Raw genomic sequence first — 26,477 nt, forward strand, 5'->3', positions numbered from 1 at the left:
CCTTCCCTTCCAGGTGGCTACGGAAATGGACGTCACTGGAGATGTCGACACCGAGGATCCCAATACTCCCTGACATGGTAAGGGCTGTGCCTTCGAACTGTGGGACCACACCACTATTTTTGTGCACTAATTTTAAATTTTAAATTTGGATAATATTGTAGATAAGGTTAAATTGAATCAAATTATTGACATATTGCACTCTAATATTAATCCTATTTCTAAAACATTTACATTCTCATTATTTTAATACTTATATAATTTGACATCACTTAATAATAATTATTTGCCCGTTTATTTCTGTATTTAATACACTGACAATTATCTGATTCAATTCGGCTTATATGTATAGAAACTACTAAATTGACTTACTTTTATATTATACACATAGATTTAAGATTAGATCCTAAGTATGCATGTAATATTGCTATACCCCCACGGGGTCCATGTGGAACTACCAAGAATTTGTAATACCTATAAAACCATGGTTGCAATAAATAAATATGAAATATGAAATATGGGGTTTTCTTAGCGGTGAACGCGCAAACTTGTGTCTTGGTGGGATTGAATCGCACTAAATTGTCCCGGCCCCACACCGAAACTCTGGATAGAGTGCCCTCAATATCCGACACAAGCTTTTCACGACTCTCTAGCACCACGGAACGAGGGATGTTACGTTTCACATAAAAAATACATTGTTTAAATTGTGTAATGTACGGAACCCTTGCAACGCGAGTCCGACTCGCACTTGGCCGGTTTTTTAGGGTTCCGTACCTCAAAAGGAAAAAACGGAACCCTTATAGGATCACTCGTGCGCCTGTCTGTCTGTCTGTCTGTCCGTCTGTCACAGCCTATTTTCTCTGAAACTACTGGACCAATTAAGTTGAAATTAATATTTAATCGTATACATTCACTTTTGTAGACTACAATAATGAAAGTTTTACATTTTCAGCTACTTTCAGAGCTACTTTTATCTTTTTAATTCTGTTCTATTCTATTTTATTTACTTAGATACAAAAATATCACAGAGTAGTGCTTTTTCGTCTGAAAAGCTAAACCATTTATATTATTGTATCAAATCTCCTGCGGATGGTGTACCGAGAGAAACCTTACTGGTTTAACGGTACTTTTGTAATTAAGTTGTATATTATGTGTATTTACCTGAATAAATAAATAAAAATAAAATAGTTATTTGTTATACAAGGGTGCAAAGTTGTATTTTAATCGCGAGTGTGGAATTGAAACACGAGCAAGCGAAAGGATTCTATAGTTGAACCATGAGCGAAGCGAGTGGTTCTAAAATAGAATCCTGTGCGTAGCGAGTGTTTCAACACACGAGAAGTAAAATACATTTGCACCCGTGTGTAACACAAAACTTTTCCCCTCACTATAGCGAGGAAAGTGCAACATCCACAGGCGTTAGATCATCTTCATCACTGGAATCACTAATTTTTTTACGATATTATAACAGAAAAGACTAGATATTCTGATTTTTACGTGAGCCGGTGAGAAGAACAGTAAAAATTTTGTTGACAATGTTGACATTTCTGTTCTGACGTATGAAATGTCAACGATGCGTTTTGAAATTGCATCGACTCAACTTGTGCGTTCAGAATTATATTTAACATCATTATAAAAAATCTAACGTTTCTTATGGAATTTTAAGGTTTATGACATAAAATTATTAAATAAAGCTAAATTTGGTATTTTTTATTAGATTCTCAAACCATTTATTTAATGATATTTAATATCGAACGAACCATTATCATGAGCGTTTTACGTTTTGTTATCTGTCAAGCTACTTAAACACGCTCCATCCAAGGTCAAATTACTTTCCCCACTAGTGGATAAAATGCGTTTTTCCCCGCTAGTTTTAAAGGATAAAAGACGGCTTTCCGAGCTAGTGAGGGGAAAAATATTTTTCATGTTTACCTATTTATTTAATATTGTAGGTATATTCTGTATTCATTTTTTTAATAACACAAATATAGTCTGTTCGATTTCTAAGATCAAGTTCGTCATAGATTTACTATGGCCTACTTGATCTTAAAAAAGCGTACAGACTAATAGACATTGAGTCATTCTTAATACTTTTATGTTATCGAAAAAAAAAATCTTTTTAATTTAAAACTTAACAGCGAAGGTCACTAGGAAGGTAAAAGAAAATCTGTAATTTATTATAATATTTAATTTAATAGTCCCTTTTTTAACATCGAATAATTGCTATTGATTATTGCACCTAAAATTCACCTATTCCAATATTTAAAACAATATGCTATAAAAGATTAAATCTTAATTAGTGAATATTTTTTTGGTACTGGCGTCTCTTTGGACAGTGCTAACCTAAAGGAACGAATTGACTTAAACAATTGTCTTATACTCAAATTAAAAAACGTACTGCCACTTAAATATTAGGTAGTATATTAAATTACCCCCAAAACAATAAATATTTAATTATATAACTAATTACTACAGGAATTTCTTGATTAAAAATACCAAACGCAATAAATTACGTAAAACGATCAACACAAACAATTCTTTAAAATATTCAAGTAAAAGTACTATGGTCACAAATAGAAAGGAAACGTTATAGGAATTCTGCTTAAATCTAACTGCAAATAAATTGCCTGTGACTTTGGACCATCGCAGTAACAGTCTGCATTTGCTTGCCCGTCTGTCCGTCCCTCTCGATCAAAACCTTATTAATAATATTGGCACAGTCCTTATTTTCAATAATAGTTACGTGAGTGCCTTCCAAATAGTGCACAGTTACGTTGCTATGCGTAAACTTATCGAGACCATAGTTCTCATCACACACTAAGTTAGGAAGGTTTTCTTTAGGACGTAGAAGAACTATTGGCGCTTGGATTTTCTTGACATCTTTAGAGTTGTAGTTGAGAACAACTTTTACTCTATCATAAGTGACGGCTGCGACTGAACCAATGAATTTAGGTGTATATCTGGATTGGACTGGTGACATTTTGATGGCAGTTTGGACTTTTTCTTCGAAGTTTTCGATTTGACTGAGTTTTTCAATGAGGGCGGTGGAGATTTCATTGTTGGGGGCGACGATGTCAATGGTGTGGCAGATGAGAGCGTTCTGGAGTTGGGCATCGCTCTTAAAGCAGATGACGGTGGTGAGGATGGCTTGGAGGAAATCTGGGGCTCCGTCGACGCAGAACACTAAACCGTTCTTGTGACCTGTTGAAAGAAATTACAGGTTACTGATACCTAATAAAATAAATAATGAATTATACTCTCTCCTACCATGTGTGCAGATTATAAAAAAGTTTACGCTTTGAGTTTTGCGACGTTATATAGAATGTTAATTAATCCAGCTCGTGCAATAGCAGAAGCTTGGAGATTCATTTGAAAACAAGTCATATTTCCTAAAGGTCCAATCTAATTTGAACCTTAAATCGGAATGCTAAAGTTGAAATTATATTGGCGCGTATGTGGTTGATAAATCGTACCGGTAAAGTACAAAACTTTTTCTAAATTACCGTGCTTTCAAAGCTATCCTTATGTACCTTAAAAATTTCGTAATAAACAAACGGTAGTTAGCTAATTAAAAGTATCTTTCTGAAAAAAAAAACTGCAACTATCCTTTAGAATTACGGACTGTTTCGAGAACAATGGCGTTAAACTTTAGTCCGTTCATTATTAGTTCAACTAACTAACTAACTAACTTTCCTATCACTGACGTTTCGCAGACAGAGTGAAGTCGAGACAGCTCAATATCGAATTAGATACATAAATGTCTTGTTACTCCCCTGGGGGAATCCAGAAGGAGATTTTATAATTACAAAAAACATGTTAATTTCAGTTTTTTAAAGTATTTTCTCACATATATACATATTTAAGCTGGAAAAACCTTATTGTCTTTTTAACTGTAAGGCCAGTACCTACTATACAGCTTGGGCCTAACGTTTACTGTTTACCTCTGTATCCAAACCGATTTTTATTTTGTATTGTAGTTTTATTTTGTCAGATTTGATAAAATTTGGTAATTTTGAAAGGCTTCTCATTCTGCGCGGAATAAATATGAAATCCCATTTGGGACAAAAAATGAATGTAATTGAGTTACGAAATTATAAACAGAAATAGAAGTCATATATTAAAGAAAAAGTGACGAAGCCCTCCAGTGGTGAAGGCCGGATAAATTTTGTAGGACGTACGTTGCGTTTATATTATCCATACCAGGGAATCAAACTTTATCAAATTCTGTCTAAAAAAAACTGCAACAAAATAAAACTCGGCCCATCAGCAAATTTTCTGTTCTCAGGAACAGTCGTCGTTAATAAACTAATAAAAGTGCAAATTAATGATGGGCCACTAACCTTCGGCCTCAAGCTTAGCAGCCAACTCCAGCATCAACTGGCAGCCAAAACTGTAGCCGAGCAGCGTGAAGGGTCCTCCAGGGGCCAGCCGAGTCCGCACCGTCTGAAATACAAGTTGGTTAAAGTAAATACAGACAAATACGGTCTTTAAACATTCTTTTTGGCACGGCTTCATACTAATGACAGGTACTGGCTTAGCTCAATCAATAAATGTATTTAAATAGTCCCGCGGTTTTGGTTTCATTACTGAAATTAAATCCTTGATTATCTCACTGAGCAGTCTAATTTACCACTTCGCTCTTTAATCGCATTTAGGTATAGTCTGCATCTTCTCAAATGACTTTTTCGTCTAAGACGGTAATCTATTAAACAAAAGCCATTATTCTTTTTCTGGGAGCGGTCGCCCTTGTGTACCATTGAGTCTGAGCGAGTGCTACGGCGCGTGCCATTGTCAGCGACAATGGTAAACAATGGGCGACCGCTCGTATAAAAGGAACAATGGATTTTGTTTAACAGATTACTGTCTTAGACGAAAAAGAAGTCTAATGTTCAACAATTTTTAGCTAATATTGTAACCGGAATTGAACCGGATTAACTGGAACTATATTTTCAACTCCTTCTGCATGTAAAATTAGTTGTTAATTGTTTTAGCAGTACATTTTTCGTCAGTAGCGACACTTGTGACATCTGGTGTCAAGTACCGGTACTGATAAATCCACTACTTGAGGTTAGATGTCTTCTACGAAATCACTCGCGTTTTGGTAAGAGAACTGATGTTAGATACCACTCTTTCCTTACTTATATTACCTATTGAGTCCATTTAGATTACAGCAAAATTTTAAGCTTTCAACGAAATTAGCTTTCCATCTACTACTGAAGGCTATACGCTTAACTCACATCACTAACTATAATAAATGCTAAAGGTTTTACATACAATTATTTGACTGCAGATAGAAACTTACCAAATACAGTATGTGGACCATAGCCTCAATGTCCTCATTCAGGTTCTCCACGCCCAGCTGCAGCACGCAGACTTTGCACTTCATCCTCCTTCCTACACAGCGGCTCCATGACGGACGCGGCGCCTTCCAGATCAGGCAGTTAAGGCAGTATGAACATGGGGTTCTATATGTCATGGAAAAGCACATCAACTTACCAAATATAGCCTGTTGACCATAGCCTCAATGTCCTCATTCAGGTTCTCCACACCCAGCTGCAGCACGCAGACCTTACACTTGAGCCTTTTGCAGAGCGGCTCCATGACGGACGCGGCGCCTTCCAGACCAGGCAAGATGAACATGGGCGGGTTCTCCGTGTCGTGAATGGCTTCGTGACCCTGAAACATGTGCAGGTTTAGTAATCTGTCATTGGTAGAATTAATGTACCCTTTTAAAATACGGCAGTGGGCGACGAATGGTAACTACAGTAACCAAAAGCAAGTAAGATCATTTGGGGTAAGACAAACATAAATAGTTAACCTTTCTCGGGAAATCCTCATACTGTTTCTCGGGGCAAGAGATGAATAACTGGTCTCTTGCCCCAATGTTTCTCTTACCCCATCTAACCTTAAGTAGTTTTATCATGTTCGTCTTTCCGTATATTACAGCAACAGAAACTATAAGGTATATAGGTATTTTAATGAAACATGAATTTTAGGTGTGTTTTCTAAGCCAACATAGGTAGGGGAATTTCCCAAATACGATGTTAAAAAAAAAAACTTGACACTACATGTAAAAAAATGTTAACGTTTTTGTTCAGATAACGTCAATATGTGGCTTATTGACCCACATAGTATATGCTTCATGCTTTGCGATGAACCCTTCCACCCCTAGGTAATACGGCCTACTCCCTATTCCCTAGGTAATACGGGAAACCGCTAGTAACTGGAGCTACCAAAAGCAAGGACTCTATTTTTTCCCCAATTTATTTGACTCACGCTTTCCACTACTAATTCAAGTGCAATTTCGTAATTACAATTAAAGCAAATGCACGTTTCGGGCACGTCTATTATGGTTGACCGAATCCTCCTGCTTATGACACAAGTTTCGGCTAAGTTACTAAGTTAGTCCAATGCTAACACCCATATATACCGTGAAGCATAGAGTTAATCGAGGCATATGATACACTTCCTAACACTGCACTGAACTTTAGTTGTGCACATTATACGAAAAGGCGTTGCTTTTTAGTCAAATAGATAGGTACAATTAAAAAAATTGTATCTACTTAAAAAAAACGGCCAAGTGCGAGTCGGACTCTCGCACCGAGGGTTCCGTACTTTTTAGTATTTGTTGTTATAGCGGCAACAGAAATACATTATCTGTGAAAATTTCAAGTGTCTTGCTATCACGGTTCATGAGATATACAGACTGGTGACAGACGGACAGACGGACAGCGGAGGCTTAGTAATAGGGTCCCGTTTTTACCCTTTGGGTACGGAACCCTAAAAATATATAGGTACCTACATAGCTAAATTTATAGTTTATTGAATTGAATTTGACTAATGTAGTATTTTCAGGCGCCTAAAAAATAAGTGGAACAAAATCATGTTTTTTTCCTCTCCTTAAAAATATTGTGTGGGAGTAAATTTTCAAACATAGGGACAAGCTATTTTTGGGAATAAATTTAGCATAAATTCGTGAGAACGCATATTTGAGTGCCTTTCACTCTGATGTATGTAAATTATCATTCAGAAACGGTATTACGGGTAATAGTCATTAAAATTGATACGGAACTCCACAACCGATGGCGATGAGGTTGAAGAATTAATATATTAATCAGATTTATGTGACTTAAAATCAAAATGCGTTTAGGTAAAACTTCCGCCTCATTGATTTTGTTTATTATAACGTTTATTTGTGAGATTTTAAATTTTTTACAGTACATATGGTGCAACTTTACCGCACTAGTGCGATAATTAGCACATTAAGTAACTATGTCGAAAATTTAAAGAGCCGTATGTACTGTAAAACGTTGTACGATACATGTCCCTTCAATCGTGCTTTAATTTATCGCCACTTCCTTTTCCTATTTTTCGCACTTGTATCGTAATGTACTATTTCTAAATAGGTCGGTTCACACATAATGAGCCGATTTGCGAGGCAATTTCTTTGCGAAGCAGCTCGGTCTAGATAGATGTACAGTCGAAGGCAAAAATATCGATCCAGACAAATGGCTCAAAAATATGCGAACACGACTTTATTGTCTAAGGTGTAAGAGCGTACACATATTTTTGAATCTTTGGGAATGTATATATATTTATGCCCTTGACTCTACCTCGCCCGACGCAAAAGCACACGCGGACTCAAAGCCTCAGGCGAGGCACATCTTCACAGTTCGAGCTTCGCAATTCCCTGGCGAGGTGGCTCAATCTGTGGACTCGCGTAATCATACAAACTTAGTGAAGTTTGGCTCAGTGCCATCATTGACCATTGTCGGCATGTAGATCGCCTACCAATCGCTCTTCGCCTAAGTTCCTCATGAGTACCCTAAGCCCAACTCATCTTCCTCGCGTTATCCCGCCATTTTACCACGATTCATGGGAGTCTGGGGTCCGCTTTGCAACTACCCTGACCCCTGAGTCCAACTGCGCCTTCAGAAGTGCTGGGCCTTAAGTATGTAGATTTACGAAAGAAATAACAGTAAGTGCTTTTATCCCTCCTCAGTGCCATCGGTCACCACGATAACACCTAGTTCGTCATGAGTCACCAAGTCACTGTTCGGACAATTTGTCAAAGATTCTCACCTCAGTGCCGTCGGTGACCATGGTCGGCATGTAGATGAAAGGCTCAGACACCAATCGCTCTTCACCAAAGTTTCTCATGAGTACCCTGAGACCAGCCGCGCCTTCAGCCGTGTTGGGACGAGCGGCCGTGGTTGAAGATTCTGCCTCGCGTTGCGCTGTGAGTTCTACCAACCTATGAAAGACAGGGTAGTTATGAAAAGATTTAAGTCTAAATTTAAAAGTGGATAAATTACTGCCTTGGGTGAGAACTTGAACTCACGGCCTCTGGATCGATACTCCAGCGCTCTGCCAACTGAGCCACCAAGACTCATCCATAGTCAGCGAATATTTCGATCATATAGACTTCCACTTTTAAATTTATTCTAAGCTTAATAGCATCGTTGGCAGACGTTTCTGCTTATTAAAAATTAATTTAAGATTTAAGTCTGTTGTTCAGGCTCACCTCAAAATACTACTATTTACCGCTATTTACTATTTTACCGCCAATTTATATTTTTGGTTCTCAGTTTTCTTTTTGCTTAGCCTAAAACGATAGAGTTAATGATTCTAATTAGTCTTGCAACAACCTTACAGGTATCTTCTTATCTCCCGATTATTCTGAAGTTTCTGTATATTGAAAGTTTATTCGGGTAGCTTGGAATCATTCCCGAAGGTTGTATATTAGAGAAAATCTTTTTTCTCTTCTTTATTTAACAATATATAAATACCTTGTAATATATTGTTAAATAAAGAACTTATATATTTTTTTTTACAGAAAATCACCCTTTATTCTATCGTTTTATTGTCCATTTTCGAAATGGAACAGTGGAAATTATTGGGAATCACCCGAATAATCGATTTTAGCAGGATTGGTATACTTACTTGGCGAATGTGAGTGTCCTAATGTCCTGCGCAGTGAGGAAGATCTCAAACTCTCTCTCCAAAGTCTGCTTGATTTCCACCGCCATCATACTGTCCATACCAAGCTCGGCCAGGGACACTTGCTGAGATACTGTCTTCAGGTCCTTGATGCCTGTGATACAACATTAGGTTAGTTACTAGGTATGCAGAGTTATAGAATGCAAGTAAAATTTAGGGCCGTTCCCGTTACTGCTTCTTCATGGCTGCACACTGGTAACAACTGACATTGTTTTCATACCTACCTAACACTAGAAAAAAACCAGAAGGAATTTAGTTTAAAGTTTAAGGTAATTTGAGCGAAGTTGTAGTCTCAGCACACAAGTAATGCAGTTACTTACTTACTTACTCCTCTGGCGCAGCGACCCATAGTGTGTCTTGGCATCCAACACGGTCCAGTTCCTGTGCAGTTTCTCGCTAATTGCTAGTCTTGATTAAAATGTAACTTATATTTACATTCAAATGCATTCCTATAATTGACCGAGTGTTAGCGAAGGTCTCCGTTTCAGCTTCGACAAAAATGCTTTCATATGTTCCGGATGTTCTCGTCTACAGTTAACCGACTTTAGTAAAAATTTTGTCGAATCAGTTTTCGGAAATTTATCAAAATGGCAGAGCCATGGGTCGCGAGGTCTACAGCTCACAGAGCCACTAGTCCTATAATGAGTATATTTACCCATGATCTGCGCAATAGCGTCAACCAGGTTCCCGCATCCAGATCCTCCCGCCTTCTTCTCGGCGACCACTATGGATGACACGATAGCCGCCTGGTCCTGCTTTAGGAACTTGTCCAGCGCCAGGAGACACGAGGAGATCCTCTGCTGCAGGGTGCCTCCGATCTCGAGCTGCATGTCTTCGTCTTGCATGTCCGCTACTAGGCCCACCTGGATTAATAATTGGGGTTAGATATGGAATATCGGAACAGCGGATTCAATAGGGATGTTGTTATGTTTTTACCACAGCAAGGAATATTAGAATGCTGAAAATCATATTTTGTAAGTGTAAATATGCGTAATAAATTATATACCTTAATGCATATGTACATTTCGGCTGTGTCCAATGGCTAGGGACATTCATTGGTACTAGCCGGTATTTATGCCCAGTATCTTCAGCTAACAGTGCGTGGGTTTACCAGTAATTGAATGTTTTTTGTACAGCTTGAATTATGTATCTGTTTCATATCAAGCATATGACATAGTATCAGTAACAGGTTCACAAATTCTTTTTTCTCGATGTTTGGGCGCCAGCCTAATCCTCGAATTTTGTCGGAAGAATTTTTAGACTAAGATACTCACATCACCAACGGCTCCCCACTGAACAGCGAGAGCGGGAAATCCGAGCTTCCGTCTCCACTCGCAGATGCGCTCCATCACAGAGTTGGAGAGACCATAGTTGGTCTGACCCGCGTTCCCTCGGCCGCAGGATACAGATGAGAATACCACGAAGTCCCTGTGAAAGGTAAGGTTGGCTACACTTTCTGACATAACTTGACGCGAACTGTGATGATGGCTAGTGAAGAAGAATGAAAACACAGACAAGGAATAGGATCATCACTTTCTAATAATGAAAACGTACGGAATTAGATTTCTATGCCACTACATATCTGTAACAGTGACAACAGTAGCGGCATTCATATTGCTTGTTAGCTTGTTACCAAGGTACAAAGTGGAACAGAAATCAATTTAATAATTGATTGTGGGCATTTCTCATGATAGTGTACGATATTGCTAAAAATGATGGAAAATAGAAAAAAGGGAGAGCAGTAGGCCGAGCACATGATTGGCGCGACAGTATCTCGCCGCGAGATAGACTACCCGTCTTTTACTAACTGTATGTGTTAAAGAGGGACGGGTAGTCTATGTCGCGGCGAGATACTCTCGCGCCAATCATGTGCTAGCCCGGCAGGAGGGTGTAAAACCGTTTTAAATAGAAGAGAAATAAAACTTACTTCAATCCAGGGCAGAGTTTCTTAGTCAATTTATCTAAGTTCATCGTCGCCAAGGCTTTAGGCGCGAAGGAAGTCTTGAAAGTCTCCGGGGTCTGATTTTGGAAAATAGAATCTTTGAGCACGACGGCAAGGTTGAAAACTGCTTGCACGGGACCCATTTTCATCGCCATCCTTAGCATTTCTTCGCAACCCGCTTCGGTGGTGACGTCGTGGGTGGAGATTTGGATGTCGGCTCCGTATCCTGCCCATGCGCTGTTAGAAGGAGATGTCAAGATGTTAAATGTACAAAAACAAGAAAAAGTCTTTACTTAAAAGAATGAATATCAAACTAAGTAACCAAAATATGTAGGATCAAGCCTACTCCTGGTTTCACCGTTGCACAAGTGCAGATATCAACGTATTTTGGGTGATAGTGAGGATAATAATAATCACCGAAATCTCGTGGTGTGAGCGTCCGATCATCGTGTAGGTATATTTTCTCTGGGTCGCATATTTAGTTATTCAGTAGCCCCAAAAAAATAAAATAAAATAGAAGATAATCTGCATAACATTAAAAACTGAGCAAATAAGACTGTTAGCCGAAATTAAACTATCGTGACTACTCACTATTTTTTTTAGTCGCTTTTGGCGATTTATACTCAGGTATTGACTGTTGTATTTCTATGTATTTTTATGTCTCTATATGATGTCACTGTACTTATAAAATGTTGTATTGAGTTATGAAAAGAGCCCTTGAGGCTAGCCTAGCACCACGCATGAGTCGGTTAACTTAAGACCCGACCTCCGAGGACGCCTTCTCTGCATAACATATGCCCAACATACGTATTTTAGTTGATCAGATGAAGATGACTGGGGATGATGACTCACCGAAGTCTCGAAGACTGGTAGCCATTGGTAATGCCACGGCGTGAGGTTAGCAGCACCTTCCTGGCACCACGCATGATCAGCCAGTCAGCCAGCTCGAGACCAAAACCGCCAAGGCCTCCGATAATTACGTATGCCTTCTCTGCGTCGCACATGTATCTGAAAACAAATCTTAGCTTAGAAATGCTTTTAGGGTTCCGTACCAAAAGGGTAAAAACGGGACCCTATTACTAAGACTCCGCTATCCGTCTGTCCGTGTGTCCGTCCGTCTGTCCGTCTGTCCGTCTGTCTGTCTGTCACCAGGCTGTATCTCGTGATCTGTGATAACTGAAATTTTCACAGATGATGTATTTCGGTTGCCACTATAACAACAAATACTAAAAACAGAATAAAATAGAGATTTAAGTGGGGCTCCCATACAACAAACGTGATTTTTGACCGATGTTAAGCAACGTCGGGTGGGGTCAGTACTTGGATGGGTGACCGTTTTTATAGTTAATGGTACGGAACCCTTCGTGTGTGAGTCCGACTCGCACTTGGCCGGTTTTTTTTTAATACTAAATGGCGTGGAGCTGTTTTCAGAGCATTAAGAACACTAATAAAATTATAACCTACCATCAGTGAAGATTTTTGTTAAATAATGATTCAGGGTCAATAAGTTTTGGTTATCTAATCATCCTACCTCTTTATCACTTTCCAAAAATATTTTATAACAAAGTGATAAAGAGGCAATTTTAACCCGAACAGGTCGAAGTGCTGAAATCCACAGTCTTATTGATGCTGCGTACATGCATCGTAAATCTTGTGATGCACTTGCTTAACGTTGTCAAATATGATTTGAATCCAGTACCCTTGAATCTAGTACCTACTAAATCGAAATTCTCGAGAATTTTTGGCTGATAAATAAATAAATAAATAAATAAATATTATAGGACATTCTTACACAGATTGACCAAGTCCCACAGTAAGCTCAAGAAGGCTTGTGTTGTGCTGATCTTTAGATACTTTTATTCTTACCTTGGAATAGCATCAACGTGCATGGCCGCTGGTTTCACGGTCCTGTGGCTGCGCTCATCTTCACGCACCTTGATTATCACCTGCGCAAGAGAAATAGAATAGCTATGAATATTTCGATCCAAAATGAATCCATTTTTTTATTTAAACAATCGAAAAATATATAGAAAGAGAAAAAAAAACAGGAGCTGGGTTTAAAGTTTTAGATAAAGACGTAACGTAACTTAGATACGCTAAAATATTAAAGTGGTTAGTGAGTGAGTGACTGCACAATGACAATATTACATACTACAATAGTAGGACCAATAGAAATAATATTGCCAGTAAGAGCTTATCGTACCTTGCCAATATGTTTTCCGGCCGCCATGTAACGGAAGGCTGTCTCTATTTCCTGTTTCTCGAACGTACAGTATGTCAACGGACGTACAGCTCCGCTCTCGATACCAGCAATTAGGAGGTCTTGCAGTTTCTGTAACAAAATATTAGATTTACCACAAAATCTCTCGAAATGCTTTATCATTGCAAGATTTGCAAGGTTCCCTTGTAAGTTCCTACGAAGTAGGAACTCGTGGCGATAGAAATTATTTGTCCCTAAAATGTAGATAAACAAACCTATTAAAAACAAACCAACAGAGGATAGGCGAACGAATCATCTTTATAGATAACTGGAATGCCAAGAGAAAACGGACATGGTCTCATCCAAAAATCAGACACAAATTTTGAATTTAATTACGTTTTAGTCGAAATATCTGATAATTTACAGGTTTACCTGTACACATCTAGAAATAAATTTTAACGAATCGAAACCTCTTTGAAAGAACTTAAATAGATAAGAGTATCAACTACGAACAAGACTTTGTCTCAAGCATAGCCTTGAGACAAAAAGTTGTTATTGCAGTAAATGATAAAGATAAAGACACAGCAGAAAACACTAACCCTTCTGAACTCGAAGCTCTGATCGAAGATGTAATCCAACATGATGCCGTGGAAGGAAGTCTCCTTCAAGAAGAAGTACATGCCTATGGGCGTGTTCTGGCTGATGTCGAATTTGCCGATCTCGAGGAAGCGCCCGCGGTAGCCGAGACAGCGTACTGAGGCCTGTAGGGAATAATATGTGTTAAGTAAGAGTTTAAATGTGTAGTGACACCTTACGAAGTCAAGGTAAAGATTATCTGAATCTTTTAGAAGTAATCGCTCTTTAGCTGCTGTGTAACATTTTTCGTCTTTTTTCCTTTGTACATGTGTTTTTCTTATAATAATATGACATGTTACAATTGAAGATTCTAGTAGAAAAACGACCTGCGTGATGAAGGTACATGACATCCGAATTTAAAGAATTTGGGCAAGAAGTTACAAAATTAAATTGACTTTCATGTTTCGTTTTCATATAAATACGGAAATGATATTACTATTGACTCTTACCTGCAGTTTTTCATCAGCCAAAGAGTTGAGAACCATATCGACACCCTTGCCGTTGGTCTCTCTTCTGATCATGTCTTCAAACGATGTGTCACGAGAGTTTCCAATATGGCTGTCTGTAGTACAAGAAACAATTGTTAGAATACGATTAAATGATAAGAAACTGGAAACTATTATACCTCTTTAGGATCTAATGGATTACACTTGAGTATAATTAATGATATTGAACTTCTGAGGTGTTTACTAGTAAAATTCTAATAAAATATTGCGCATCTTTTTCTAAATTTCCTAATGAAACAGTAGCATTTGAGTGTTATTTTCATCACGAAAAGGTAATTACTAGGGTGGTATGCTTTTGAGGGGTCTGTTCCTTTTAATCGTTGAAGTTTGTCACCCAGAAATGCACCAACATCTAACAAGGTATTTGTCCCACCACTCCAGATGTGGATCAAGATGACCTCACCTGGCTGAATTCAACCGATCATGACTACAAAGAGACAGCGTACCTTTAAGCTGTGGGAACAGCTTCTTGATAAACGCCCGCTTCTCAGCTGTACCGACGGTGGTGAATACTTCGCAGCCATTATGAAGCGCTACGCTGATGGCAGCTTGACCTACACCTCCAGAACCGGCGTGGATGAGAATGGATTCGCCGGGTTGGATCTGACCAACCATGACCTAGAACAACGTAGTTATTATGTAGATTTCTCTTACAGTGCTGATGGTTTTGTTCGACTATGGTCACTTTAATCTAACTTTTGACCACCACAAACATATGAAAGGTAAATCGTGAAAATCATGCTATTTGTAAACTAATTTTTATCAAGCAGAAATGTCTCCGAGCGATATTTGTATTTAACATCTGGAAATGAGACTCACCACAGCATAATACACAGTGCCGTAAGCGACCGGCACTGTGGCCGCCTCCTCAAAGGTCCAGTCGTCAGGGATGCTCCACATCAACGCCCTGTCGCCTTGCACCAAGTTTGCCATACCGCTATTCTTTACCATAGCCATAACACGGGAACCACTGTGAAACGTTAGGATATAAATATCTAGTTCTTTGGCAGAATACCGGGAACACCTCGATTCTCCGAGGTCTCTCCCAGAAGTCATCGGCAACATTAAGGGTCTGCTAGGCTACTTGGTAGAGTTAGGTTAGCAAGAGTAGCGCCGACAACCCATCACGCATTGTAGGCGCAATTTACATCGTTCGAGTTGCGGAAACCAAGACCACGAAAAGACCTTCATGTATATCTTTCTTTCTTTCTATATCTGGTTCTTTCAATATGCATAATTTGATAGGTCTCAAGCCACATGTGTTGGGTCAGAAATAACCGACCCATGAGATAGATTTGTATGTGATTTGTTTTAAAATAACACGCAAGGACGTGTGTCATGCAGGACGGCCGTATCGGAAAGCGGTATGTTACCGTAATCCAAACGTGTTATATGTACTATGTGATAGCATCGATACATTGTAATCTGCCACCATTTTAAGGATGACTCACGTTAGACCGGGCCGTGACCGGACCGGAGCTTCCGGCACTTACTTTTCTATGACATGACAGGTGATCACGTGATGCTTTCCATAGAAAACGAAGCGCCGGAAGCTCCGGCCCGGTCACGGCCCGGTCTAACGTGAGTGATCCTTTAGTGGGATACTCAAAATTTAGCTGCAGTCCTATAAACCAATAAAGTCGCTAGGGAAATCATATTACCGGTTTAAAACACCGAAAACGAGTTCTAATACACGAAATAAAAAGCATTTATACGGGACAGCCCGCGGGAGGTAATAATTATACTTACTTGCTAGTCTTTCCGACGATCTCAAATCCTTGTACGCACTCCTGCGCAATCCTGCCTCTGGCGACAGCGTCTACTGTCACGCGACCCGTCGCCGTCATGACGTCACGGAAGTTCAACGCTGCGCAGTACACCTGAATAGAAAAAACAAGATTAATATTTGTCTTTGCCAGGCAAATGCATCATAACGACGCATACGCCTTCTTACGGAGCTCTTACAACCGTAGTCGTGACTAAGGCTCCCCAAATTTTTATTTTATTACAAGGATTTTACCACCTCATCACCTTTTTGGAATCAATCCAAGCAGTTTTGCACCTACGTAGCAAACGACAAAGATCTTTAAGAACAGACGTTGAAAATCATCGAAAGTCACCGACATAAACGAATTAAGGTAAGGTAAGACTAACATAGTTTATTTTCCTCGGGGCTAGACAAACAGTACTTATAAGGATTCCATAGAAGTGACAGTCTTATACCTTGTACCTTACCACAAAAATGTCAAACAATATTATATCTAATAAACAACGTTTTGAAATCGGATCTTGTCAGGCTTAATTTTTAGTGGGAGAGGACGCCTAATTTTATGACCAACTTAAGGGTTACTCACGTGAATTAAAACTCTCTCATTATCCTTAAATACAGTGTTATGCTTTAGTGGCCCCTCCAGCCATCGCAGCGAGGACAAGTCTCCGATGGTGAGGGTATTCACGAACGCATGTTCAGTTCGTGTGGTCTCCAAATCTCCGAGGAGTAAGTGGCGGTATGTGCCCCATTGGCCCTGGACAAAAAAAAACAAATTTATAGCCAGTGTAGTGTTGATAATGATCTTGATCATGTATACGTGAAAGAAGATAATGAAAATAAAGCTGCAATTACACAACCAAAACGTAAAACGGACGCAAACGCAACTGATTTTTGGTTTATTCGTATGGTGCCGATGAGTAGTTAAGTATTAGATAACGAGGAAAGAAAGGATGGCGACTGTAGGTGACAAACATAAATTTTTACAGTGATATTATTTTACCTTGCCTTAAAATTCAACAGGCAGATAACATATTGTTCTTAAACAAAGGATTCATTTTCCAGCAAAAAATAATAAATGGTACACGTATGTTAACACTTACATCTTGGAAAATGTTAATAGCCAAATCCTTATCCAACTGTTCCTCATACAGCTCCAAATCCGAATTGAACTCAGGCGCTGACGGGTCAGAAATCAAAAATCCATAAATAATTTCACCGCCGGGCTCTCTTCTCAAACAATTTACCAATCCAAGAAGCCCGTTAATGTTCTCATTTTGGCCGTAAAGTACCACTTTCTGGCCTTCTTTGACTTCCTCTTTGACTTGCTCAATCCAGGAATAAGAGTCATCAGCAGCAACAATCTTGATGAATTTGGCTGGTTTGGCGCCAACTCTCTTTCTGAAGAGGACCAGATATTCGCAGCCTGTGTCGTGGATGGTGATCATGTCGTATTTCTCAGCGTATTCCTTGGGGTTGGGACGTTCCTTTTCACGGCTAATGATAAAGCACTTGTCTCTTAGAGTTGAAGCGGCTTGCTGTAGCGTCTGTGAAATAAATATAAAACGTTAGTACTTGCTATGAAACAAATCCTATTTATATCACTACCTTTATATACAAGACTGTTTACTTACATCAGGCCTTGATAAAAGATTAGCTCCTACAAACAGCACCGTGTTCGTTTCTCCTGAAATCTTTTTATTCTCCACAGTAATGTTGCTCGGCATCTCCATAGTTTCCTCAGATATAACCAGCAGTTCAGCTTGCATCAGCGGCATGTCACCAAGTACGTCACTAACTTGGGTGATCAAGGGTTCCAGGCTGTTGTTCTTGTATTCGTCATCGACCAGCTCAATGCTCTTTACTTTGAAGGTCTGAATGTTTTCGAGGATGATTTGGATGTTGGATCTTAAGATATCTTCAGTCTTCATTTTGTTCTTGCCGTAATTCGGGACAAACTCATACTTTTCGAGCACAGGCACTCCAAGCGGAACTCTCTTTGAAATTGGGGTGGCATGGAGACCACGGATTTCTACGCCACCAGATCTAAATATGAGAAAAAAAATTGGTTATACAATTTTGGTCAGAACATATGTTTCGGCTCTGCCCCCTCTACTTTCTTTTTGCACTAGCTGCAGACAACCTCAAAGCTATACGTACTCTGTTAGTCCTACATTATGCATGGCGTACGATATGGATATTTGGATATGGCATACATGATAAAGCAACAGAAAGAAGAAAATGTCATGATAATAACTCTTAATGTAAACATTTGATATTTAACTAACCTGATCACTCCTACGTCAGGATAAACTCGAACTTCAAACGATTGCCTAGTCGACTCAGGGTTCATTTTGGAAATAGCGTTATAATGCATGGAAGCGTCGATGGACAGCCTCTCGATTCTGGTGGGGACGAAGAGACCGCGCGTGTCGTGGCCGATGATCTTCAGTTGGAGCATGCAGTCCATGAATGTGACCCAGTTGTTGACCCAGGCCAGACGGCCGCGGGTGCCCTCGATGTTGCAGCCGACGACGCCTCGGAAGAGACCGCTGGAGAAAAAATTTACAAGTTTTGGCTACTGCTGTGACCGTTTTGAATACATTTAGCATACAAAATAGCTGTAGTGATTTACTCGCGACTTCATAATCAAGAGAAAAAAATATGCCCAGAGTAGTCATTAAAATCATTAACATAAATGAAGGAATCATGGTGTAGCATAAAGGATATTCAGCAGTAGATAGATGGACTATATGTTGACTGATGAGCTGCATCAAGATTCTTACCTGTATTGGTATCCTCTAAGCCTGAGTTCCTTGTAGAAGTCCTTTGTCAGCATATGTTTGATGTTAGGTCCACTGAGCTCTGGTAATGCTGGCAACACTCTGTAGTTCTGGCCAACGTCCTTCTGAGCGTAAATGCGGCCTGTCACGATAGATGCTCCGCTTTCGACGATCTACAAACAAAAAACAAACTTGATTTTCATATTGTCTTTGTTTAACGACCTTTGTAGCCACCGAAAAAAAACGGAGGAGGTTCTTAAGTCGATGTGATGTTACAATTAGGTGCTAGATGCGCCCCGTTCCCGCGCATCCTTGACAATAAGAAAGAAGAAAACTTTACAAACTAAAGGATACCCTCCGCTATATGGAGCTCTAAAGTTATAGTAATCATGCAATTATGACAAACAGTAGCATATAAAGGAATCTGGCCTACGAAAATAGCACTTCTTCAAGAAGAAGCAGACCTACAAAAATATAGTACTTCTTTTTCAAAAGATTTTAAACCGAAAGTTAACTAACCTCAAAGTTACCGCTGCCCTTCTGAATCATGATGATGAACTCCAGGTTCCCGTCCTTCGGGATGTTGGTGGCGCGCTGGAACCGCACGTTTTCGAAGACCACGGATACTTCAGTGAAGAGTTCTCCCATCATCATGCCGAGGGTCTCCCAGACCAGCACCAGGTAGCCGGTGGCGGGGTACAGGTTGCGTCCTGGAAGAAGAGAAAAATGTAGTCCCGGCCGAGATTTTCTCAAGCGAGTACAGTATCTTTAGAGTTCTTTAGAAAATGAGTACTTACAATAGCATATTGTTAACCAAGGGATGAAAGGCACCCACTTCAGTCGAAGTAGTTTGGCGCTCGAACGCAGTAAGAGCGCCAATAGTCCGAGACTAAAATGGCGCATTTCACCCGAGTTAAACAAGAGGAAAGTATACATGTGTATTGAAAAAAAAAACATGACAAAGTATACACTACTAGCGACCTGCCCCGGCTTTGCACGGGTCACGGGTGCAATGTTGATGTATTAGATATCCATTAGATCGTTCAAGAGGATATTCGGAATCGCGGAAATGTCAAATTTGACATGACTTTCTTAAACATCTCGTTATGGTTTCTGTTTCATATCTAGTGGATATCTAGTTGATATCTAGATCATTAATTAACCCGTAAGTATAGCTGTGTGATTTTCCGGCACCTATACAGGAATTTAAACGTCCCACAACCCACAACACATGCTTCATTAAATGGAGCGGACACCGAAAATAGAACAGACAGAAATACCAACTAGATAAAGTGCTCAAAGTTCAAATGAAACTCGGTCCGTAATAATTGAACCGGACCGCAACTAATCTGGCTCGTAATTGAAATGGCTGCGACACGCCATATTGAAACCTAAATTCAATTTGGATTCGTTAATTGTATTTCTTATCTGACATGTCAGATACGAGTAATTTTTATAACTCGTATGAGTATGGTCCGATTCAATTATGTACTTAAATAATAATGTATTGAGATATTCGAACTTATAAAATATATACCTAAAGCTAATATATAACCTACCGAAAAACCAAACTTTTTTTAAAACCAAAGGCACCTAAGGTATAAATATAATTAATTTAACAGTGATTGATTTGCAATTTTGATAACATTCCACAGCTACAGAAGCACCTATATATGTGACGTTTTCAAGCAAAAGGTACCACTTTGTCGCTTGCCATAAGGACGCTCTAACAGGTTATTCGTATAAAGATACAAGCAAACCTTACTTTTTTCTTGAAAACGTCACATTTTTTGTCTACTCTAGTTTATTCGGCGATAAGTCGTCAACAATTTCAAGATTGTTACCTACATCCCTTCGTGACAAACATATTAATTCCTATATAGATATAATTAGTCCTAGAATCTCCAAATCTCCATAGAGTTAACACTCACGTGACACATTACCTACGTACCTACCTATTTAAATTTAAATAAAACAAATGTTAGTCGTGATTCATGATCCTTGCGTTTCCTTGGTATAAATATTAGAGTGGGGTTTATTTTGTGATATGAATCGATAATAAGTAGGTAGTGGTGGCAGTGTATTATCAAAGCAGTGTAGCCAGTGGTCGCTAATAGGTTCCGCGAAACGAGTGCTTTTACTGCGGAATACTTGCTTGTGTTTTAAGGGACGTTGTACATTGTATTAAACCAGAAGGGGACAAGGAAATAAAAGTCGCTGATGATGCAAAAACAAAAGCAAAACACCTTCGAGCCTTTCTTTATCATCAAACAAGGCACGTATGCATACTATGTTATCTTTCCATGACCAAGGGCGGTAAAGACTACTGCGTCATGTCATATCATGTTGTAATAATCTTACCATCCACAACGTGTCCAGCCATGTACTCGCTGTCCTCATCCACGATGGACATCCTCACCGTACGCTCTCCAGACTTCATCTTTTCTTGAGCTTTGTATGATGTCACGTACCTGTAATAGAATCAACATTTTAGTTCAGGATGTTGTGTGTTGCGTGTCGGACTATTGACAATACGAGTAGTTAACATTTATGTGTAGTAGGGGGTTTGAAAATGTGATGTCTATCCCAAACTTTAAATACACATTTCGTCGGGTAGTCATACAAATCTCTGTTGTAACATTTTGCTGGGACGTCAGTTAGCCGTGACCACGACCAGTGAAACCAGTGTCGAAACGTCGGTAAATAAAGGTAACAAAATAAATTCGCGATAGACCCGAATATAAATGTGATTTAATAAGCATTTAGTTTACTTATTTCCTATTATTTATGGTATGTTCTTCTTCCACTGGCCATAACAGGTGTAAAGGCTGTTACCGATGTTATTGGTGGTTTGGCAGCATAGTAAAGTTTCCATTTATTTATCTTATTACCCGACTGCCAAAGGAGGGTAATGTTTTTCGAGTGTATGTAAGTATGTATGTATGTCTGTTTCTTTGTGGCCTCCTGTAGCCTAAACGGCTTGATGGATTTTAATGTAAGAGGTATGGATGTAAGCTCAGGAATGCAAGAAAATGAAAAAAACATTCCGTCGCGGACTGTAGGTATTTACCTCAATATTGAATTGAATTTAATACTCGTATCTTACTGAATACATTTTACAAACATCAACTCTTTCAAAGCCTAAACCATCAATATATTGGGTTCCATACAACCGGCAATGTGCGTGTGTCAATGTGTGAGTGCGCGACGGATCACCGGCAGCGATTTGTTTGCGGCGACTGACGGATGCGCTGCGATTAATATTAGTCGCTCGTTATTAGTCGCGAACGTACCTACCTCACTTATGTCACAAATTTGATTTGTTTACTTGATATACTTAACATGACACTATAAAATCTTATGCGGATTAGAAAATAATTTAAAAGAACGTTTGATGGCATCAATTTGATAAGGTTTGCGATGTCACATATAGTAAAAAAATTGCCACAGTAAGGATGTGGCTGATATACGCTCGAGAGTAATTACACTAATTACCTAACATTCACTTTGTGTGAACTACGAGGGGCTTAGCCAAGATAACAATTGTTTGCACAAGACGAAAAGAAACGCTAAGATCAACGTAAATAATGTATGAAACTGGTAGCGTTTCGTATCGTTTGATTGTCATCTTGGCTAGGCCCCCAGAACTTTTCTGAAAAGAAATGGAGAATTTTAGGGAGAAGAGCCCACCGTTCCATCGGTTTGCCGCTCCGTTTGTCCCTGTCACATTTCGCAAGAAAGAACGGGAAAGACCATGCGCGCAAAGTGTCAATTTTGATCGAATTTTGTCGATTTTTATCTATTTTAAAAACGTTACCTTACAATATCGAAATTCGAAAGCTATGAAATTACTATTTAAGTTAAGATTGTTTTTTCTTCTTTACTTGTTTATAGTATCACATAATAAATAACCGAGTAAAGTTTGATTAAAAGTCCGAGTTAGAGGTTACTTTGGGAATTAATTGTACCGAGCGAAGTGTCATAATTCGTGTATCGGAAGCTATGTTATTAAAGATAATATAGTCAAAAACTACTTATATTTTTTCCACGTCTACGAATATCAACGCTTCTTAGAAAAACATGATCACATAAAGAGATTTTTCGCCTTCTGGCTCAGGGAACCGCCTTAAATTACATCTAACGTTAACACATTACATTTAACATTAAGTATGTTACATGTATTCATTAGTATGGATAACTAACATACTTATGAACGATGTTAAAAACAAAACTTCAGTGAGACACAGACATATAATATTAGATATAAACGGGAATATACTCCTCGGTACGGAGTGAAACATGTCGAGGATTTTTCTACTTAAACGTGAGTGATGTTATTAATATATTTAATATACTTATGAACGGTTCTACGAATTTTGACATCATAAAATAGGGCCAAGATGTGCGGTCGGTAGAGACCCGGTCGTAAGGGTGAACTCCCCGACTTGCTAGTTTTAATTAAAAGAAACTGACGGATTGGTTCGGTTTCCAAGACAGACTGTTAACTTACTTTGGTTGTAGTTTGGCACTAAGGAACTGAGCAATCTTAAAATTCCAATACATTTTAGGAAAAATTGCAGCTGGAAATATGAGTAAAATAATGTCTAGTGAAAACAGTATTATAATCTTGTTATTCACAATGAAAGTTGTAAATATTATGTAGGTAATTACTAATTACTAATTCAATCACCTAGAAATTACGTACCTACGCGGTAAAACCAAAGATTCTATTTTATAATACGTAGCCTGGCTAATGAAAGTTGAACCTGAAAAAAAGCGACAATTTCAAAAAATCTGTAGGTGGCGGCTCTTTGATTACAAGGATTGCATAACTTGTATACTTTTTATAATTTTCATATTCTAGAAATCATATAAATTATAAAAAGTATGCAATACTTATAATCAAAGAGCCGCCTGCTACCGATTTTTTGAAATTGCCGCGTTTTCTCAGGTAAAATTTTCATTAGCCAGACTCTATCTACATATACCAATTTACACAGATGAAAAAGTCTACACAAGCATCACTTTTACAGGTGTTTAAAACTCATTGTGGTTTCTTAGGGTATCTTATCTTATTAAATTATCTTATAAACTGTAAGATAATGAAAGGTTAAAAATAAAATATATTTGTGTCTAAAGCATATTACTTCAATTAGGGAATACTTCCGGTATTAAGTTTATATGGCGAGAACCGGGAATTCCCGGTACCGGTATTTATTTGTATAGTAAACCACTACCGGAAGCACTCCCTACTTCATAATTAATACGCAGTTGCTTTTTAGGGTTCCGTACCCAAAGGGTAAAAACGGGACCCTATTATTAAGACTCCGCTGTCCGTCCGTCTGTCTGTCTGTCTGTCCGTCTGTCACCAGGCTGTATGTCATGAACCGTGATAGCTAGACAGTTGAAATTTTTACAGATGATGTATTTCTGTTGCCGTTATAACAACAAATACTAAAACAGAATAAAATAAATATGGAATAATATAAGTGGGGCTCCCATACAACAAACGTGATTTGCAGTTTTTTGCTTAATGGTACGGAACCCTTCGTGCGCGTGTCCACTCGCACTTGGCCGGTTTTTTTATATTCTCACCGTACCTATTTCTCCTTTATGATACTACCGCATAAAATACAATTAAGTACGAAGTTGTTTCATATAATAGTGGTAAAATGTAATGTATGAGCCAACAGTGGCTTAGTAAGTTAGGGTACCTAATACATCTGACTTATTGGAGCTAGACTCTAGACTCGTTAGTAGAGTGGACAATATTATAGTGGCCGTATTTACGATGTGACACCACTAGTGATGTTCTTTCTTTGGGAAAAATCAAACGAATAATGGGAAATTACAATGAAGTATATGAAAGATGCATATAAAAGTAAAATATAAAAACACGTACAAAACAACACAAAAAATATAAACACGTAAAAAACCTAACGTAAGGGTGCCGCCAGCAGCGGGGCAGGGCCCAAATGCCGGTGGTCAGGGCCACAGAGAGAGGAACCGACGGACAATCCGCGTCGTGTCCAAGACCACCGCCTTCTGCATCTGACCCTTGATCCAACCTTATTTTATTTTATTATTAAGGATCACCAACAGTGGCAACAACATTTTATAAGCTAATACATTTGCGTCCTATTTGTTTTCCCTAGTTAATTAAATATATTAAATATATTAATAACGGGTCACTCACGTATTTTAAGTAGCAAACGCTCGACATGTTTCACTCCGTACATGTTATTAATATGTTTAATATGTCTGTGTCTCACGGAAGTTTTGTTATTAAATTTGTTAAATATTCCTAGAAAAACAAAAATACTCCTCCTCACTACAACACTCACAGCTCATAAAGACAATGCGTGCTATTTGGTGAATTGCCAATGGAACTGGGTTGTGACTTAAAATGTGCTCAGTTTATGGCCTAAATAAATAGCCACTAAGATAGTGAGAGATATACCATCACTGTTAGAAAACATTTTAGTTTTAGACGCACATATACTTTAAATTTATACATGGTAATTTAGAGCAAGGCAGGGTATATAATGCAGATATATCTTAGTAAACTTTAATTTAAGTTAAATTTTTAGTTTTTCAGTTTGAGACAGTTTGAGACCCATTAAAACCATCTTTTAATATTTACCACTAAATTAATCATGATCACGCATTGACTGTCAGTTACCATCTGACATCTGATCATATTTAAGTACAACACTAGAATCTTTTTGCACTTGCCACAAAATAAGGGAAAATGTAGCGTCAACATTTAAAAAAATCGTAGATTCGCACTTAAACTATCGTGAGACATATTTAAAAAAAAAGAAAAATTGGAAAGGATTCCTAAAGAATCCGAAACATGTCGCCAAGAGCGACTAAAAATAATAGTGAGTAAAAACCGTACTGATCTATATATTTTGAAATCCTAGATTGAAGATAAATATGAAATTTGACGACAAAAAATACTTGTCTCTACTACTGTTCTAAAAAATACTTCATCAACTCATTAACATTGGTAGCCATTTTTCTGATTCATGTTTTTTAAATTACAGCTCTGAATTGTCTATTCTATACAAAAGCGTCCCGATTTCATCTTCCTTAAGTGTACCTACTTAATAGTAAATCGCTTAGGTATGCTATAATATTATAAATGGGAAAATTTGTATGTTCCTCTATCACGCAAATTTTTTTTGGTAGATTTTAAGTAAATGTGATACACAGCTAATTTAAAACCTGGAAACAGACATAGGGCATATAGGTACTCTTATCCAAAAAAATATTTTCTAAGGAAATGCAATAGCAAATGCAATTTTGTACGATATTATTAAAGAGAAAGTGGGGCATGCTTAAGACGAAAAGGGAACGACTGCGCAAAATCGCCTCACAAACGCAATCGGATCCTCATTTATCTTTGGATATTAACATTAATTAAGTATTGAAAATATTTCAACAATTTGATGTAGGTATATCCACCACAGATATGCCCCTTCGTGTGATTTTATTTAGATTTTTTCATTATTATAAGTATAAGACTGAAGCATTGAAACTGTGTGTGGAAGTAGTTTTTCGCTTCTAATTCTTATATTATTATTACGAGCCTATTGTGTCCCACTGCTGGGCAAAGGCCTCCCCCCTCTTCTTCCACTCC

General features: G+C 38.4%; 1 protein-coding gene across 4 annotated transcripts in view; it reads right to left on the reverse strand.

The window, feature by feature from the left end:
- Positions 1–2,176: 2,176 nt before the first annotated feature.
- Positions 2,177–26,477, reverse strand: part of LOC134750225 (fatty acid synthase-like) — a 68,171-nt gene continuing 43,870 nt past the window's right edge. For all 4 annotated transcript variants that reach the window (XM_063685367.1, XM_063685369.1, XM_063685370.1 and 1 more), the window contains 23 exons: positions 21,194–21,303; positions 19,352–19,542; positions 18,836–19,005; positions 18,338–18,601; positions 17,684–18,095; positions 17,153–17,596; positions 16,636–16,806; positions 16,031–16,161; positions 15,101–15,251; positions 14,728–14,899; positions 14,225–14,337; positions 13,739–13,900; positions 13,143–13,271; positions 12,806–12,885; positions 11,792–11,947; positions 10,925–11,176; positions 10,272–10,425; positions 9,653–9,860; positions 8,941–9,091; positions 8,080–8,251; positions 5,494–5,673; positions 4,338–4,440; positions 2,177–3,198 (listed from right to left, as the gene is read on the reverse strand). In XM_063685367.1, the coding sequence (XP_063541437.1) occupies positions 2,606–3,198; positions 4,338–4,440; positions 5,494–5,673; positions 8,080–8,251; positions 8,941–9,091; positions 9,653–9,860; positions 10,272–10,425; positions 10,925–11,176; positions 11,792–11,947; positions 12,806–12,885; positions 13,143–13,271; positions 13,739–13,900; positions 14,225–14,337; positions 14,728–14,899; positions 15,101–15,251; positions 16,031–16,161; positions 16,636–16,806; positions 17,153–17,596; positions 17,684–18,095; positions 18,338–18,601; positions 18,836–19,005; positions 19,352–19,542; positions 21,194–21,303 (4,669 nt within the window). In that variant the 3' untranslated portion in view covers positions 2,177–2,605. The remainder of the gene's footprint in view (positions 3,199–4,337; positions 4,441–5,493; positions 5,674–8,079; positions 8,252–8,940; positions 9,092–9,652; positions 9,861–10,271; positions 10,426–10,924; positions 11,177–11,791; positions 11,948–12,805; positions 12,886–13,142; positions 13,272–13,738; positions 13,901–14,224; positions 14,338–14,727; positions 14,900–15,100; positions 15,252–16,030; positions 16,162–16,635; positions 16,807–17,152; positions 17,597–17,683; positions 18,096–18,337; positions 18,602–18,835; positions 19,006–19,351; positions 19,543–21,193; positions 21,304–26,477) is intronic.

Source organism: Cydia strobilella, chromosome 19 (genome assembly GCF_947568885.1).
Source record: "Cydia strobilella chromosome 19, ilCydStro3.1, whole genome shotgun sequence".
In the NCBI taxonomy this organism is placed as follows: domain Eukaryota; kingdom Metazoa; phylum Arthropoda; class Insecta; order Lepidoptera; family Tortricidae; genus Cydia; species Cydia strobilella.